At 37.6% G+C, this 19472-nt stretch overlaps 1 protein-coding gene across 1 annotated transcript; it reads left to right on the top strand.

Annotated features, from left to right (window-relative positions):
• The first annotated feature begins 1045 nt into the window (after nt 1–1045).
• On the top strand, nt 1046–4718 carry LOC106538740 (transcription cofactor HES-6). Its single transcript, XM_014053338.2, has 4 exons — nt 1046–1327; nt 1477–1563; nt 1706–1787; nt 2748–4718. The coding sequence occupies exons 1-4, from the start codon at nt 1247–1249 to the stop codon at nt 3191–3193; spliced, it is 696 nt and encodes a 231-aa protein (XP_013908813.1). The 5' UTR covers nt 1046–1246; the 3' UTR covers nt 3194–4718.
• Nucleotides 4719–19472: the final 14754 nt, after the last annotated feature.

Raw genomic sequence — 19472 nt, 5'->3', positions numbered from 1 at the left:
AGTGCTGTTGTAACTTCAAACGGTTACTAAGCAAACTATTGTAGGTTGAGGTACCTGTGTAGTAAAAAAAGCAGTGAGCAATTGTATTGACAGTGAGCCTCTGTAGAATTGCTAGTGATGTGCCAGGCGTATCTATCAGTGCTGCTATATTAGCATTCGTTCCAAGAACAAGTGTTGCCTTGTGAATGTTCTTCTGCATAAAGCTGCAACTACTTTATTTTTGTGTCACTCCATAAAATTGCTTCCACTGTTCTTCCCAGAGATCCTTCCAATCCAGATGTTCTGTAACAGCAGGCAGTCACTTTTATCAAGTTCTGTAATAGCACAGTCACTTTTGTCAGGTTTAGTTTGGCAGAAAAAGAAAAAACCTTAAGAAATAATGAAATCTTTCTCAGTTCAATAGATCGAGATTTCCAAGTTTAGATGTAAATCAACACAATATTGAATATAAAATAAATCCCAAAGGCTGAATATGAGAGGGAAACTTCCACTGTATATAGAGACCGGTCAACATTTCTTTGTTACGCAAATAAATTTCCCCAAATCTCAGTGTCTGAAGGGGAGGAGGGTATACAGAAATATATGCATTTCTGAGATCTGTTTCCCTAATATGCAGTTTTTATCCTGGCCAGATTCTGGAATCATAACTTTCTAGCCAACCTAGTAAAGAGATTTATTGGGAAGACCGAGCACGCCCTTCTTTATAACTGACGAGACTGAAAGGCTCCGCAAAAAAAAAAAAAAAAAAAAAAAACCACGCCAACGGCAACACAAAACGCTCCGCACAACCGATCCCGACGCCTCCCCCCACTTCAACTCCCATGCACGCACGTAGGACGGGACTTCACGTCCATTGGTCCGATTTCCTCCCCTCCTGCGAGGCCCGGGGAAGCCGCTTCGGCGGCCTCCGAGGAGACAAAGCGCCCGCTTCTTATTGGTGGTTCGGGTCCACATTTGAGCTTCCTCTCTGCGCGCGGCGTCCAATAGGCTCATTGACATGTAAATCAGATGCTATAAATACGGCTGGGGTGGCGGCTCCGGGAGGGGGCGCCGAGTGGGGCTTTCAGAGCTGCAAATCGGCCCCAGGAGAGGTTTTTTTTTCTTTTTTGGTGGTGGTGAAAAAGGCGGAGGGGGTCGCCCGGCTTTGCTGCGATAGGAGCCGCCTCTTCTCCTTTCCTCTCCTCCCCCTTAACCCGCCGTCCTGTCTGGTTGTCCTTTGCTTTCGCCGCGTTTGCCCTGTACCACCATGGCTCCTTCCTTTTTCTCCAAAAAACCCCGATCGAGCCGGGACGAGGAGGATTTCTCCCAGGCCAGAGGAGATAGGAAGGTGAGGCGCCTGGGAGCCGAGGGAGGGGTGGGAGTGGGAGGGGTGGTCTCGTGTGGGTGAAACCCCAGCGGGCTCGCCTAGGCATCCACACGCGCGTGCAGCGATTGCTAGTTACGCCCTTTCCTTTTGCTTCCTCCCGCCTTGGCCAGGCAAGGAAGCCGCTGGTGGAGAAGAAGCGGCGAGCGCGAATCAACGAAAGCCTGCAGGAGCTGCGTCTGATCTTGTCGGAAACCGAGGTGACTTGGCCGGCGAAGGTTTCGGGGCAGGGGTGGGGATCTTACGCGGGGAGTGGAGTGAGATGGGTTGGCGGGGAGGGAGGGGAGGGGAAGGCTCGGGCTGACCATCTTGTGTTCGGCTGTGCGTGTTGCTTCCTTCTAGTTCCAGACGAAGATGGAGAACGCCGAGGTGCTGGAGCTGACGGTGAAGCGAGTGCAGGGAGTCTTGCAGAGCAGGTCGCTAGGTGAGTGTCGGCTGCCTCCGTCGTCCCTGCGCCTCATCCTCCGGGGGTTTGGCTACATGAAAAGGGACCCTCTGCTTGGCTTTTCCGCACAAGGGGTGCTAACAGTTCTAAAAGACCCGTTCCTGCCAGAATATAGGCTGCTGCTTCCATTGAGTTTGTAATTGGACTAATTGTAATTACTCTTTGGGAAAGGCAGTCATATCTTTCAAAGCGCTCTGTGATTGGGTTCTTTCCTTCACTTGGACAGTATACATTGTTCCTTTCTTATAACTTGTTTAGGCCCTAGTTGATATTGGTATTTTGAACATATTCTTTTAGAACAAAACAAAGATCTTCCTTCTTGACCTGTTAGGTCAATCCAAACTGCTAGGATTGCAGGACCTGGGACAAGGAAGGGGGTGGTTCACCACATTGCATGGCACTTTGGTCTGCTGACTTTCCAGCCACCCTGAGCCACTGCACTTACATTTAATTCAGTGTATCCTTTCCCGATGCCTGTATCTTTTATGTTAGATCCGTAACTGATAAATTATTTTTCCCAATCTTAATTAACTGGACACCCGGGTCTCTTGCAACCCTGCAGCTTCATAAAAGTGAAAAAAATTTAAAATGTCATAAAAATATTTTTAGGAGTTTTACACACAGAAACTGAAAGGCTACATTTTGTCTTCTGAAAGTGGAGGTTGTTCAATTAGATGTTCCCCCTTGGAAATAATGTGGCTTTTCCAATAAATTTTGAAATGAATTCTGACTATCCTTCCATTCAAGATCTTAATGTTAGTTTAAAAGGGTTTTTCACAGCCATGACTGCAAGTGTAATACAGTTGAAACATCTAGTTGATTTTATGAGAAGACAGATAGGAGGGAGGGGATTGATTCAAATACATTATTGATGGAAGAAATAGAAAGAGGTGATTTGTGACTTAGTTGTTTTTGTTTCCTTGTTTACTTGCATCTCAGATGGTGACAAAATGCAACGAGAGGCCAGTGAACGCTTTGCAGCTGGATATATTCAATGCATGCATGAAGTTCATACATTTGTCTCCAGTTGTCCTGGGATTGATTCTACCATTGCAGCAGAGCTCTTGAATCACCTTTTGGAGTCAATGCCGCTGAACGAAGGCAGTTTTCAAGATCTGATTGTGGATGTCTTATCAGATCCCTCCATCAGCCAGTGGCCAAGTGGAGATGGGCCTTCTCAAATGCCTGGAAGTTCACATGGAACTTTAAGCATGTCCAGTCTCACTTCACCTCTTCCTTCACCTTCCTCCAGTGAAGAGATTTGCTCAGATCTGGAAGACACAGAGGCAGAGCAAAGCCACATCTCTTTGGATGGACTGGACAGGTCTAGGAGTCAAAATGTGCCTTCCTCCAGCCTTTCCAAATCTTTGTGGAGACCATGGTAATAAACTTCACAAGAACCAACGCAGATCTACCTAATAGGGAGAATACTTGAGCACTGTGTTCTTCTAGCCATTGGAATATAGACGGTGAGGATTTCAGATAGTGCATTTATGTCATAAAACTATTGTATGCAGGACTGTATAGCTGACACTCTTTCATTGTCAAATCCTGACAGATTGAATTGCTAAGTTAACGTTTCATCTGTGAGTATGAGAACTGAAATTTGTATGTCTTTTTTTTCTTAATTATTACTAAGGTGTGTGGGTTAAAAGATATGGAAGTGTATGCAAAAGAGCTCTTTTGTTGATGCACAGCACTGTTTTTGCAACTTACTTTTTTCTTGTGGGGGATGGAAATGCCTCCAATACCATGTAGTTTGGGCTAAGAAAAAGCCTTTGTGGATTTTGAGAACTTGTTGGTTTAATCCAATTAAAGGTATGGAATAAAGCATTAATGCAGAATTTCATATATTTTAATGATAGATTTTAAATAAATAAATAAATAAAGCCAAGAAAAATCCCTGAAAGGGATTGGTGCAGCTAGTTTCTTGCTAAGTTTAGTATTCTAGGATTTCTCCTTCAGTGAAGGAAGAGGAAACTGGAAACCAGGATTGAATTAGGTAAACTTTTAAAACATTGGTGCCTTCTAGAAATGTGTTTTGTGCATATCTAGCACAAAATGAATATGAATTTTACTGTAATATGTATATTTGCTTGTCAATCTTTTATTTTAATCTTCTTTAAAATAAAAGTTCAGTGATTGTATTTTAAGGCACAAGATTTCTGCTGTGGATATTCAATTCCATGTTAGTGATTAACAAATATGTATCCTTGAGTGCAAACATTGGTAATTAAGCACTTAATTCTTGTACTGAACTTGTCTGTTCAAGTCCAGAGAAGTTGGAATGTTTCATTTGTTCTTGGACTGATCTTGATTTCAGCACACTAAATTCCTCAGATTTGTTCTATATCTTCCAGGTTCATTTTTTGAAAATATATCTGCAGATTTTCAAGCTATCCAAACATGCTCATTTAGAAGCAAGGATAACTGTTGAGTAGTGCTTAACCTAAGTAAATTTGCATAGAAACCAATTTAAAATTAACAAGTCTTGACAGTTTGGACAAATGAAACCTGGTTGAATGGAAATCAGTTAATGACACACAATTGTTCAGAAAGCTTATAACCACAATTTAAAACAAAAATCTTCCACTGTGCCCTTCCTCATGAAACTTATCTTTGAAGAAAAGAAGTTAGTACTCTTACTGTTATTTTTCCAGGAAGCCTTCATATCATAGATATCTATGGCAGTCTTCTCAACCTGATATTCCTGCTTCCTTTATCCTCGGCCAGTATATCCAGCAAAGACGGTTGAGATCCAGTGTTTTGGGGGCACCAGATTGCAGAAGTTGTTAACCTATGAAAGTGCTCCAATTTAGGAAGAAGGGGGGATAAACTTGTAAGATGTGGACTGTCTGTGTAGTAGTTCTTTTTGTTAACTATGTGGAACAATAAAAAGCAGAAACAACACTGACTGGAAGGTGTGTGCTTTGTGAATTGCCTTTTAAGTCATCTGATGTGAATGGTCTGAATTCAAAGCCTAGCCCAAGAGTTGTGCTAATTTGTCACCATTCTCTCCCCTTTTGCTTCCCCAAGAAGGAATGAGCTTTCTTGGAAGGGCCTTTCTGCTTCTAGGGTAGATAGAGCAAGATTTTCTTGTGTAAATCAAGCAATAGTATCAAGAGTGGAAATAACACCATATATCGATTGACGACATCCCCAAGCATTGTGGGCCCAAGCATTGTCAAAAGGAAGCTCAGGACCATATTGGTTGGAAACATGCAGAAGAGGCCTTTATCCTGCATTGGATGGACAATGGCTAAAATGATGATATACTGATGATACTTCTATGAGTATTTGGAGCAAGGGAACTCACCTAAATTCAGTAATGCAATTAAATTCCATTAAGCATAGTCTGCCTCCAGTATTAAGGCTGTTTGCATTTAAAAACACTGAAAGAACAAAAAAGGTTTTATATCCTTAGCTTCTTTCTCTGTCAACCATGAGAATATATTGTAATGAGGAGCTATAGAGTCCCCTTTCCATGGGAAATGTCAAAAATCTATGTCAAAGAGTCATTGTTTTAGCCATGATAAAGCATCGCTAAATGATAAATGTAACAAAATACAATTTGTTATTTAGAATCTTCTTACAGCACCATGCTCTTCAAATTTGAGAGGGAAAGGATGTTCTCAAACTTTAGAGCTGAGAAAATATTTTGATATACATGGAGACAGACCAGAATAGAATACTTCTCAGAAACTAAATGTTACTAAATAATAAAATTGTAATAAAAGGTGTTTTGTAATCTTCCATCTGGAATGAAGAAAGCAATAGTGTAAACACGTTTATTATCAAGCTATTCTGAGAGAGGATAATTTGGAAGCTTTTGAAGTAATTCATTCTTGAACTACACTGCACATAGTGAACTACATTAATTGATGAAAGCATTAGGATTGTCTCATATATTTAGAACTTCTGTTTTCAAATGAACTATATAACACTTGAGGAATGTGTCTGTTGGTAATGAATTCTTAAAATTGTTCCATCTATGGAGAAGAAACTTTCAGTGTTCTCCTAGGTCCTGTGTCCATCATTTTAAAAAATTGTGTGCATGTGTCAATGAAAGAGAAACTTTGTGTCCTAAAGATTATAGATCTACGTATAAACATTTAAGACTGAAATGTAATTATCATTTACAAACCTCAATTCTTTTGAAGGGGTATATGAGCATGTCAAAATGATACTCGGTGAAAGTATGGATAAGATAAGTGAATGTCATTAGGCTCTACAAAGAGAGCTTAGTTGAGCTTGTGTATATTTGCAAAAAACACTACATAGTACAATGTGTTGAGATAGTAACTTTGGAACAAATGAACAGACTTCAATTAAGTCTTGCAAGAGGATTTTTCTTCTCACCCTACTATGTGTTTTCCTTTTGAACTGGACTTTTGCCCCATCTCCCTTGGAAGTATGGCAGCAAAGGAGGCTGCAGCCAGAGGTGGGAAAACACATGACAATTTGGCCACAATAAAACAGAGAACTGGGGATTGGAAGATTTAAAATAATCTTCCAATTATTTAAAATGTAGCCATCCTCACCAATGAATATTTGTGGTTATGGAGGTACAGTGAAAAGGCAACAATAAAAGTTTACATATACACTTTATGTCAGCACCACTGGATATAGATAATAGATAAGTTGGCCATTTCTTCTGTTTCAGAGGATAGAGCAGATAATGGTAAAATCCTGCCCCTGTCATATTTTGCACTATGGTTTTATGTGAGAACTGCAAAATCTTCATTATCAAATTATCTTTATGTGGAAAAGTTCTCTCACATATTTCATGTGCAAAAGCATTTTTGTACGTGAGAAGAAGCCATCAAAATAAGCCAATAGTTAACTTCAGGAACTACAAAGTAATATAAAGTAAGAAAAAGAAACAAAAGAGATCAAAGAGAAATCTAAAAGTGCAAGAATTTTTACTTTATATTCATATTAGTTGTTTTCTTCCCTTAAAAATATTTAATAAAAATTAAATGAAAAAAAAATAAACTCCAGGAACTCACCCTCTCAGTTTTGCCATGGATAGAATGGCTTCAAAACGACATCAATAGTAATAGTCTTGAATCAGGTATGTTGTGCGTACATATAATATCTGTCATATATGCAAGGTAGAGTCGATCAGTGGAAAACTCCCTAACTGAAAATATAGGGTTATCCAGGAGATGGGACTCAAAGGTGAGGGACGGTCTGAAATAAAGGATGATAATTATACACAATCTTTTCTTCAAGAACTCTTAAGCTTCTTAGAAATGAAGAAACAATAGCAATGTTAAGAGTAAATACTGTACCCAATTGTTAATGTTATGTTAGTAATGTTAATCTACTAAAAGCCTAGGAGCATGATTTGCAGCCTCAGTTTACAGTAAATCAACTAGTTTAACCAGTTATAGTGCTGATGATCTCTTCGCTACTACATGGAAAGGGAGTTGCAGTGATTGTTGCTGCAGTTCCCCTGCTCTATTCAGGTTAACAAATTCTAATGGGGGGGAGGGGGAGAGAATTAGTAGTGCTTCAAACTGAAGGGAGGTTTGATTTCAGAATTTGAGAAATGTCAATGGATTTTTTTAAAAGGATGTTATGAGTAATACAGTAACAACAAAGTGGAATTCTGCTGCATTGTTTACTGGTTAGGGCACTAGAATTAAAATAGAAGATAAGTATGTAAAGTTATTCTCCCTTTCAGAAAAGTAGGTTGGAGACCATTTCATCGTTTTCTTTTTCAACTGGCTAATTTATAATTAAAATGACAAAAAAGACATTTGAGAAGTGTTAGAGATACTTTAATCCACAAATTAGGTTTACAGAAAGTTTACATCCCTTGATTAGGTGTTACAAGGTTTTCAAAAACTTTCACTTCTTTATTGCAAAGGTGTCAGATTTGACACTTCCTTGATAAAGGCAGGAAGAGGAACACTCCAAGGGATGGGGGAAATGTGATTTCCAGCAGTTATACAAGGAGTATTCACCCTTTTTCTCTTTTTTCCCCTAACTTCCTCTTTCCTCCTCTACTGATTGCTTTGTTGTCTTATTATGCTTTGTAATTACTTTGTTGTTTGTTAAGGAATAAAAATTTTGTAACAATCTTACTGGACAGTTATTTATTATATTGGTATAATGCTAAATTTGCCAAGGATTCTCAATACTTTGAAAATCATTTGATTTTAAATGTATTTGATTGTAAACCAATATACATCCCTTACCCTATCATGCTGCAACAAGTAAGAAATAGACTGAAGATCCCTAAAGCAATTAACTTTAACATCAGTAAAGTTTCTTGTGAATAATTTTGATCCCGGTAAAAAGGCTTCAAAGGAAGCTTATTGATACTTAAGTATACAACATCAATGGAGGGGGGAAATGTTTTTATTTGCTTTATGTCCCATTTTTTTGAAAAAGGAGTTCAAAGCAGCATACCTGATGCTTCCTCCTCCTATTTTTCCCACAACAATCCTGTGAGGTATGTTGAGCAGAGGAGCAGATACTAGTCAAACTCACCAAATCAGCCTCTGTGATTGAGGGTGAACCAGAATTTGGGTCATCCCCACTCCAGTTCCAATCCTTTAACCCCTACATCACAATAGTTCTCAGTGTGTACAGATGATATTGTCGAAATAAGTGCATGTAAGTTTTAACTGGCCAGCAGGGACAAAAGCGCAGAAGGGGAATTATCCATTAAGGCTTGGAAATGGCCAACTAACCCTTTCTTTTCGTTGGTTGTTTAATGTCTATTTGGGCATCCACATGATGGTAGAGTTGATTATTGCTTGCAAGTGTTTGCTCACATGGCACAATAAAGACTCATTTCAAGACTGACTGATGGAATTTTTTGTACTCACCTTGTTTAAACATAAACAAGGTGAGTACCAAAGTCATGAAATCTGTGAATATACTAAAACAGTCTTGTGATTTGAGGAATTGCTAAAGGAAGTTGATGAAATTAACCCCATGGTAAAAAGGGCCTCCTGGGATGATCAGTCTATGATTGTTGATGCTCTTTGGTTTTTCATCTGTTGAGGAGAGAGTTGCTTGTTACCTGTGTAAAGCTTATCATGGCTATGAAAAGAGGTAATTATTCCAATCAACTGAATAGGGACTAGACAAGCCGCCCTTTTCTCTTCACAAAGTCTTAACATGGTTTTGATTACAATGGAAAAGATTCAGTTCCTTATTCTCAAATTCAGGACGCCATATTGCCTAATTTACAAAGAACAATTATTTGTTCGAAGGTTTGTCTATCAAACTCCAGTTGGAAACTGTAAGAAGGTAAAGTCAAGAGATTTACAGGAGTCATAGACCCAGTATGCATTTGAACAGGTTATACAGACCTTCCTTCCTATTATATCAATTAATTATTTCTAAATATATAAATCTGTGGGGCCTTGTAGGTATCACTCCTTGTCCTCTTCTTTTGATGATGCATTTTGTTTTTGCCTTTTGCATGGCCACTCTACCTGTGTACAGATTGGTGATGCAAACTCTTGTTATGGTAGTATATAAATATAAATAGGTTCAAGAAACATCATAGATAAGCAGTATTCATACAAATATTCTAAATACCTTTGTTTCAAATTTCTTCCTAAGCAAGGTGAACTTTCATTCATTCTAAATCCAGAGTAACTGTTTTATTCTATTTCTAAGGTAATTTTGCTATGTAGAGATTTGGCAGCCATAAGAACATAACAACATTTCTCCCCATGATTTAGCTGCAGAGATTATTCAGTAGCTAATCCTTGTGCTAATTAAAACACCACAAATTATTATTCCTGCAGAATTTGCTTTAAGTAAACATATTCTCAAAAAATTCAATGAATAAGATATATATTGTAATTATAGGTAGTTCTCAACATACAACAATTCATTTAGTGACTGTTCGAAATTACAATGTCACTGAGAAAAGTGATTTATGACTATTTTTCATACGGATGACCATTGCAGCATCCTCTTGGTCAAGTGACCAAGATCTGGATGTTTGACAATTGGTCTATAGACAACTTGTTATGACCGTTGCAGTGCCCGGGGTCATGTGATTCCCTTCTGTGACCTTCTGACAAGCAAAGTCAGATTCACTTAACAACTGGGTGATTAATTTAACAACAACTTGTTCCTAATTAAATTAACTACATTTATTCCAGTGTGTTTAACTACAGAAATGTTTTGAAGCAAGGAGTGTGGGAGGATAAGGATAAGACCTAAAGTGAGTGGGAACCCTCATTCTCAGTGCAGAAACGGGCTGCTTTGATTTGTTTTTCCCAGAATTATGAATTCTTTTTAATCACCTTTTGAAATTAGTCCTGGGGATGCAGATTCTCGTGCCTGCCCTAGTATAATTATAAAAATGTTGACATTTAATCCAGGAGTAACTTTACAAAAAGAATTTTAAAATTCAAAAGCTTACCTCATCAGGGAGGGAATAAGAAGTCATACTGAATTCAAAGGAATATTCTTAAGATGAGCAGTGTTAGTTTTACTGTCAAAAAGCTATCTTTGTGGTGCATGAATGTTTATAATTGATGTTAGATTGCAAAAAAGAAAGCCATCATATGCTACTGATGAGTTTTCATGTACTTTTACCAGTGTAGAAAAATGGAACTGGTGGTGGACTGGGATAAGAAAGTCCATGGTACAAGTCCCCAATATATCAGCCCAAGTTATCTCACAAGATTGTTCAGGGGTGGTGGTGGTGGTAATGAGAAATCTTTTTATGTATCCTCATTGCTGCATAGATCATTAAACAAGTACGAGGAAACCACTCATGATAGCTTCACCAAAATTCTGGCAGCAGCTAAATGAAAGATAGCTACTCTCAGGAGGACAAAAGAACATTTCCATTACTTTTCCCCTTGACAATTGTAGCAAGTAGCATGTGGTCATTTTATCTTGAGTCATCAGTGGCCTAGACAGGGACAATTTACATTTCATTGACTGACCAGATAACTTATTGACTAGAAATGTCCCAAATCTAGAACTACTGTAGGTGGTAAAGCATAAACTGTGCATTGGGCTTTCAAAATGTGAGATGCGGAAGAGCAGAGTAACCCACTCGAATGAAAAGAACTCACTGATACCAAAGGCTGCTTCCTTGTCTACTTAAAAAATATAATCTAACAAGGGATGAAATATCACTGACTTTTAATTATTAGGCTCACAGAAATGCAACCCATATTGTTAATACACTTTAATTCATTTTTGTATGAATTTATTTATTTATCTATTTATTCTTCCCCCCTCAGTTCCTGTTCAGCATTTACAACAGTGTGAAGGAAAGATTAAAATTAAAATAAAATAAAAAAGATTAGAATTAAAAAAAATTATCTTGTTCTTGTTAAATGGAAAAAAGAAACATAAATGGGGGAGGAGGATAGGCAACCTTTCAAAGATATTACAAAGTGGTTTGCTTTCTTGCTACTCAAATATTGCTATTTTTTTTTATTATACAAGTTAAGGACAGTAGTATGAAACTTGGAAACATCACAACTAATGATACATTAGTTACTTAGCCATCCTTTCTCTACTTGCTATATCACCACGGTAGCCATATAATTCCAAAATGTGATATTTGCAATTTTAATGATATATAAAATGGCTCAAAATCATAGTGATTTATAATGAATTGAAATATTAGGAAATAATTGTTTTTTTAGTTACACATTAAAGCTTTCTATTTGCAAGATAATACACTGCCAGTAAAACTTATACCAACTCTTTAGAATATATTTTAAATCAAAGTCTCCAATATAACAGATCACCTCTAAAGTATACAGACTTCAGATACTAGGTTTTATGGCATTTTGGAAGACAGCTGTGTCTGGCTTTAATTACAGAATCTCCCTAGGTCTAGAATCCTTCAAAGGCTACACACAACATAATTGTTCAATGACTTCCTCAACATTTGGATCCTTTGATCATGTCAAACGCATTCAACAAAGAACCTTACCTGTAAATATACTGCTGTCAACCTAATGGGGCAAAAGTTAACACCATAAAGTTCACAGGTTTTCTACAGCCTAAATAAGGTGACAAAAGCAGATCTTGTGGACTGCAAGACAATAGACCTCCATTGCAGTGTTTATATGTAAAGATGCCAAAGACTGCATCAGCTCAACTGAACTTCATAGACATTTTGTTTCATATTTCATTTGATAAAAAAGTGATTCTCATATATAAATTATTTTCCAAGCATGCTCTAATATTTATTGGAAACAGGTTGGGATGGAATTGATTTAATTTTTCTAGCACCCTGAAATAATGTTTAAACTTTTATAGCATATAGAAAAAAATAGTTCACAACTACGCATGAGATTGTTTTATGAATTCTAGTCTTTGGATGATAAACCAAGTACTATAGGGTAGACTATGAAGTGAGAAACGCATCCCAGAGAGAATGAAAGAGACTAGAATTTTTTTTAGATTTCTTTGAAAATGAACTCCTTGAAATCTGTAAATACACTCCCCCCCCCCCATCTAATCTTTTCTAATCTGGAGCAAATGTGGTGCAATTATTCCTGATATAGCCCAGCTAGCTAATAGACCTGCCCTTTCAACCCATCTGAAACGTTATAAAAATAGAAAGTCTGGGGATATAGATCCCATCCCTACCCTCAAATTGCCTAAAAATTTGTTTGAATTTGGTATTACAAAGTTTAGAGTATCAACTAATTACTGCACAAAAATAAAACTTTTATGGGATAAAGGAAACGTGTTCTGATCCGGACCAATTTGTCTAAAGTAACCTGGCCCTAGAAATGAAATTCCTATTGTACTTCAGTGCTATCTTTTTTGCAGATATGAGGGACTACTTTCTTATGACATTTAAATGTATTTTTTTTACAACAAGTCTCCCAGCTTTCAAAACAAAACAGTAAACAGTTCTCTTTTTTTCTTGCAGAGAAGTGGAATTTCAGTGAAACTGGGTTTTTTGTTGGAATGAGAATCAGATGCCTGGATATACATCCATTCCCCTTGCCAACAGAATGTCTGGGTAGAGCAGATGGAACATATGGCCTTCAGCGCACAAAACCAGCAAGCAGTGCAGAGAGATAATAGAGATGGAACAAAACCGTCTCAGAAAGCAACTGCAGCATACGAGGCTCCAGCTGCTGCTTTGGGGAAAGTCTCAGCATGTTCTTTATGCTATGTCTTTTCACTATTTTGCCATGTTACAGCATAATGCGTTTCGAAACAAATTAAATCAAGCTTTAAATCTGCATTTCAGCAGCAGTTCTTCCAAAAAAGGAAGAATTCAAAGGGTGACTTCCACATAAACAAAAGTGTTTATTAATGCATTTTTTTTTTAAAAAAATTCTCAATTGCCTTTTTAAAATTTGGACAAAAAAAATCAGGCTAGAAATACAGTCTATTGGGTTGGTCTACTTGAATCCTACTGAAATGAATAGAAATTCTATAGCATTCATTTTATCCCCATGCTATGTATCTAAGACATTATTTTTCCCTCCGACATTTTCCATAGTTCTTCCTAGATATATAAATACAGATCGTTGTGAATCTCCTCCCCCAGTGTCACTTTTGAGAATCACCATAAGAAGCAGCAATTAATTTTGTGGTCTTCCTAGCAGGCAATTTCAGAATGGAAAATCTAGATGGTGCCAACCAAAGCCATCTGCTCAATATTCACATATCATTTACAACTCTCTGCTCAACATTCACTGCAGTTACTTGCTGCTTAAATATCAGCTGGGTGAGCAAATGCAACCCACAGTTGAAAGAATAACATTTTAAGGCGTACTTCAAGTCCATTCTTTAAAAATAAAAAGTGATTGAAGCAACTCAAAGCCTTGACATGTCAGCCACATTATTTCATCATTTTATACTGGTCAAGTATGAAGTATCATTAGAATCTGAGTCAAAACATGGGGAAAAGGGCTATGGAAAACTTTAGGAAATACAGAAGTAGAGAAGTCCAAATAACAATGAATTATAAAAGGGCAATATCTCCTTTTCACTAAAACAGCAGCTCAATGAACTCTCAGCCTTTCAGAAAAATGGGGAAACACAGGACACTGAAATGGCATATTGTGAAAGGGGAGGGGGCACACACAGAATTCAGGACAATGGTATGTTTATGAGATGTGGATGCAGTACATCATTTGCTGAAGGCAAACCAGTTCTGTACCATAGCTCAAAAAAGGGCAGATGCTTCCAAAAAGTTACCTCTGATGTGCACACATTTTTACATTTGGTAAGGATGGATAAAACCAGTCAAATTTACTGGTATTATTATTTACAGACTATTTTTTTTCTTTACAATTGGCTCAGAAATAAAGGATCTCACTATGGAAAAGACAGTTTGCAAATATGGAATTAGCCTAATTATGTTCCAGATGATCAAGTTATCAGGTTCTACCAAACCAGATATCCAGCAATATTACACTTCTTGGTTGGTTAAAGAAAGAGGCTGGCGTTTGCAAATAATAGAAAATATTATTGTGACTTAATTATGGATACAAAATTATGGACACATTACTTATGAATAACATTCACTTTCCCTTAGCAATTTTGTGTGCTCAAAGCAGCTTTTGCATGTCCAGAAGGAGTGAAAAAGAATTCAGGAAAAACAGAGCTTCTTTTATTGGAGTGGATTTTGATAACACACTGAACCATAGCTAAGATAATTTAGGTTATAACCTATCATGGTTAGAGCCTTTGATTAAAGATTGCCTAATTTATTTCACACTTAGATTTTAGAAAACCACAATATATTTTAATAAGTTTTGGGAATGCAATTTACATGGCTGTCATTGATCTTAAATACATGTTTTATAGTCCAGTGTTTCTCAACCTTGGCAACTTGAAAAGATGTGGACTTCAACTCCCAGAATTTCCCAGCCAGCCTTGCTTGGTGGGAAATTCTTCTTTGCAGATATTACAATTAGAATTACACCTAGCATGCCTTCCAAACCCACTCAAGAGACACATAAAATATACCATAGCCTTTTAACTTATTTACAATTGATATGGTATCGTGGGGCATGTGTTAGGTATACAGTCTTTTCACCTGAAAATAGATTTCATACTTTTGTGTTTATTATATGCTAATGCCATTGCATTGTCTTCAACTAAAGTAGGTCTGTAATGTCTTTCATAAATTTTTGTGAATACTTCAAAATTAAAATAGGAAATGTAATGATTTTACAAAGTTTCAAAAAAGGGACATCTGTATACCCTTATGAGAATTAGAGAAATAATTAAAACGCATATGAGTTTGAGGTAATATTTTATAGAAAATATAAAAAAATGGAAATAAAAAGCAGGGATGCCTATTTATTCCAAAGTTAGAAGCATCGGGCCTGCCTGCCTGCCTGCCTGCCTGCCTCCATCCATCCATCCATCCATCCATCTATCATCTATTTCATCATCACTATCAACATCCTCCTCCTCAATCTACAAATTTTTATTTCCTTTAGGGATATTGAAATTTAGTGACTCCTTGGATCATCGTTTCAGATATATTTCCTTATCATATTCCTCAATCCCTTCAACAATATCAGAACTTATAATGTACTTGAAAAGTTGTTAAAAATTCAGAGAACTATTCAAAGATGTTTCTGTCTTGAAAATATCCCATGTTGAATTGTATAGCATAGTCATCAGAGTTGACCACAGAAATGTTTAATGACATTTTGTATTATGTCACAAAATGCTTTACAGTAATTTTGATGTCAAAAAATGTTTTATAAAATTTGCCAAATTTCAATTCTATGGGAGTCATGGCTTCTGGATTTTAAAAGCAATCTGTAAGTTAGCCCATTTGAGGTAGCTTGATTTAAAACTTTTGCCATATGATGCATGATTAAAGTTAGTCCAGTGAAAGATTTCAGACAAAAGAATTTTAATAATATGTAGCTAGAAACATTCATAATAGAGTATTAAAACTTTTCCTCTAGTATTAGCTTTTCCTCTAACAGTTTGTTCTGATATCCATCACTGTTTCCTCTAAGGTGAGCGGCCGCGCGGCCGCGCACATGGCAAGAAACCCCCGCGCAGAGCTTTCTAACTCCCGCGCAGAGGTTTCTTTCAAAGCAAACGTGGGGAAGTCCTTTGCAGGCGGCTAGAACTGGCTGCCTGCAAAGGACCTCCCCAAACTTGTTTCAGCGGCAGGCAGCTCTCAGCCTGGGCGGCAGCGTCATGCAGGCTGTGGAACGAGGGGGAGGAGGAGGGAACCAAAGAGAGGCTTTTGCCGAGTCTGCGCCCCACAGCCAGGACCGTCCTTGCGCCTCAAGCCGCGTTTCTTCCTGCAAAGCCCTTCTGGCGTCAAGCGGAACTCTCGGGTTGCCCGAAGGGCTTTGCCTTTGCAGGAAGAAACGCGGCTTGAGGTGCAAGGACGGTCCTGGCGCAGACCCGGTAAAAGCCTCTCTTTGGTTTCCTCCTCCTCCTCCTCCTCCTCCTCCTCCTCCTCCTCCTCCTCCTCCTTTCTGGACCCCCTTCCTCAAAGATTTGGTACCAAAGCAATGGCGGTGAGGAAGTTGTGTCTTTTGGATTTTGCACTGTTGTCTTTTCAATGGTTCTCAGACTGGTTGAACCTTTAGCAGCTGGGGTGATATTCTTTACTGTTAAGGTTACAATTGGATGAGTTGGACGAATCTTAAAAGATGAAACTTTTATTAAAACGTTTGACTTAACTAAAAACGTCTTCCTTTTTCTTCTTCTTCTTAAATATGATTTATTTATTTTTACTTCAGAAGTTTGATGACCGTTGTACAAACTAATCCAACCTAAATGTAGAGGAGGAGAAGAAGGGGGGGGGATTTAAAAAGAACAGAGGAAAAAGAAAAGAAAGCATGAAGAAAACATAAAGAAAGGGATGGGAGGGAGGGAAGAAAGGAAGGCACTTAATGTTGAAACAGAAAATATTATATAAGGAAGAAAATGGAAATAACTTAGGAAGGAAGGAAGGAAGGAAGGAATTGCACTTAATATTGAAGGAAAAGAGAATGAAGGAAAAAGTATTGGAAGGATTGAAAGAAGGAAGGAGGAACAAAGAATTACACTTAATATTGAAATGGAAAAGAAAATATAATGAATGAAAGAAGAAGTATAGGAAGGAAGGAAGGAAGGAAGGAAGGAAGGAAGAAAGAAACAAAGACTGTTGAAACAGAAAAGATAATATAAGGAAGAAAATGGAAAGACGTATAGGAAGGAAGGAAGGAAAAAAGGAAGGCAATGTTGAAATGGAAAAGAATATAAGGAAGAAAATGGGAAAAAGTATAGGAAGAAAGGAAGAAATGTACTTAATATTGAAACAGACAAGGGAATGAAGGAAAAAATATTGGAAGGATTGAAAGAAGGAAGGAAGAATGGAAGGAACAAAGACAATGTTGAAATGGAAAAGAATATAAGGAAAAAAATGGAAAAATGTTAGGAAGGAAGAATTACACTTAATATTGAAACAATTGAATATAATGAAGGAAAAGGAAACAGGAATAAGGGAGGGACGGAGGACTTCAGCTCCCAAGGCTGGGAAAAGAATCTGCACTAGGGACAATGCAAGCTATGCTTCACCCCGTCAGCAATGTTCCCTCTAATTTTTTTTCAGTGTGAGCGGAAAAGTATTCTGGGAGTTGAAGTCCACAAGGCTTAAGGCTGTCAGGTTTGAAGATCCCTGGGGGTTTTTTCCTAAAGGGTTAGGGGTGCGAGGCTCTTGTAACTTGACAGCTTTAAGACTTGCACGCTTCAATGCCAGAGTTTCTGAGCCAACATTTTGGTTGCTAAGCAGGACCGTTGTTAAGTGATACTGATATTATATAACACTTTTAATTAAGCGGGTACCTTGAATAAACATAACTTTGAGTTTCAAATAATACTGATTTCGTTGTTGTCTTAGGTGACATCTGTGAAAAAAATTAAGGTGCTCAGGCATGAAAATGTGCCGCTCAAACACTATACTTTTCCACTCACACTGAAAAAAAATTAGAGGGAACATTGATATCCATGGAGTAGAATTAGTAGACATGTGCGGTAATGTTTATAGCAAGAGGGGCAGATCCAACAGACTTGCTCTTTAATTGCTGAGTTGGTTTTGCTTTTCAGTGTAATTTTGTTTTCAATAGAAGAGCAATTAACAATTCATTTGTTAAATCTGTATATCTGGCTTCAACTGACTGCAGTATGACAAATGTACCATTTTCAATCAAAGTTGAATTCTTTGTGAACTCTGTGAATTTAAATATATAAAAGTATATAAACAGTGACACCTAGAGGATGGAAATATTTGAGAGACAATTTTTCAAAGTTTTGATCATCTCAGGTACTATATGTTATTCTCTTCGTGATTTGGAACTGGCAACATACTTCAATAATTTGGTTTAGTACTGGTTACATACTTAGTTGTCACACCAAATAACCATATACCTAAAAATAAATTATATGCATTAAAGAAATCAAAGCATTGAAATAGCATTGAATATCTAACCGAACATTGAATATCTAAAAAAATGATATCCAATGTAGAGAAAAGTAAGGTTTTACATTTAGACAAGAAAAACAAAATGTACAGGTACAGATTAGATGAAACCTGGTTCGATAGCAATAATTGTCAGATGGATCTTGGAGTGCTAGTGGACAATCACTTAAATATGAACTAGCAGTGTGCAGTGGCAGCCAAAAAACCCAATACAATTTTAGGTTGCATTAACAGAGGAATAGAACCAAGATCACATTAAGTTTTAGTACCACTTTATAAAACCTTAGTAAGATCACACTTAGAATATTGCATCCAGTTTGGTCACCAAATTATGAAAAGATGTTGAGACTTTGGAAAGAATGCAGAAAAGAGCAACAAAGATGATTAGGGGGATGGCGGCTAAAACATTTCAAGAATAGTTGCAAAAATTGGGTATGTCTTGTCTAGTGAAACATAGGGCTACTAGGGCTGACATGAAAGCAGTGTTCCAATATTAGAGAGGCTGCCACAAAGAGTGGGTCAACCTATTTTCTGAAGCACCAGAAGGCAAGATAAGAAACGGTGGATGGAAACAACTAATCAAGTAGAGAAGCAACCTAGAACTAAATAAAACTTACCTAACAGTGAGAACAATTAACCAGTGGAACAGCTTGATTTCAAAATAGAGTAGAGTAGAGTAGAGTAGAGTAGAGTAGAGTAGAGTAGAGTAGAGTAGAGTAGAATAGAATAGAATAGAATAGAATAGAAACAGAGTTGGAAGGGATCTTGGAGTCTAGTCCAACTTCCTGCTTAGGCAGGAAACCCTACACCACTTCACACAAATGGTTATCCAATCTCTTCTTTAAAAACTTCCAGTGTTGGAGCACTTACAACTTCTGAGGCAAGTTGTTCCACTGATTAATTGTTCTGTCAAGATATTTATTCTTAGTTCTATGTAAGTTGCTTCTCTCCGATTAGTTTCCACCCATTACTTCTTGTCCTACCTTCAGGTGTTTTGGAGTGTAGCTGACTCCCTCTTCTTTGTGGCTGCCCCTGAGATATTGGAACACAACAGAAGTTGTGAGTGCTCTGTCACTGGAGGCTTTTAAGGAGAGACAAGTGGGTAATCACTTGTCGGGAATGGTATAGGGTCTCGTGCTTGGGTAAGGGGTTGGACTAGAAGGCCACCAAGATCCAACTCTGTTATTCTGAAATAATAAATTCATGCTGCCATGCTAACGCAAGTAATTTCATGGCAGTCC

The sequence above is a fragment of the Thamnophis sirtalis genome, unplaced genomic scaffold, assembly GCF_051295495.1.
Source record: "Thamnophis sirtalis isolate CommonGarterSnake01/CBP01778 unplaced genomic scaffold, rThaSir2_p1.2 scaffold_11, whole genome shotgun sequence".
NCBI classification, from domain to species: Eukaryota; Metazoa; Chordata; class Lepidosauria; order Squamata; family Natricidae; genus Thamnophis; species Thamnophis sirtalis.
Note: the sequence above shows the minus strand (reverse complement) of the source record. Positions and strands in the feature narration are given on the sequence as shown.

What these genes read in the sequence shown, in the direction of transcription:
- LOC106538740 (XM_014053338.2), top strand. Translation starts at nt 1,247, where the DNA reads ATGGCTCCTTCCTTTTTCTCCAAAAAACCCCGATCGAGCCGGGACGAG. An exon ending in TGATCTTGTCGGAAACCGAG is followed by an intron (nt 1,564 to 1,705) that starts GTGACTTGGCCG and finishes GCTTCCTTCTAG; the next exon opens with TTCCAGACGAAGATGGAGAA. An exon ending in CTTGCAGAGCAGGTCGCTAG is followed by an intron (nt 1,788 to 2,747) that starts GTGAGTGTCGGC and finishes CTTGCATCTCAG; the next exon opens with ATGGTGACAAAATGCAACGA.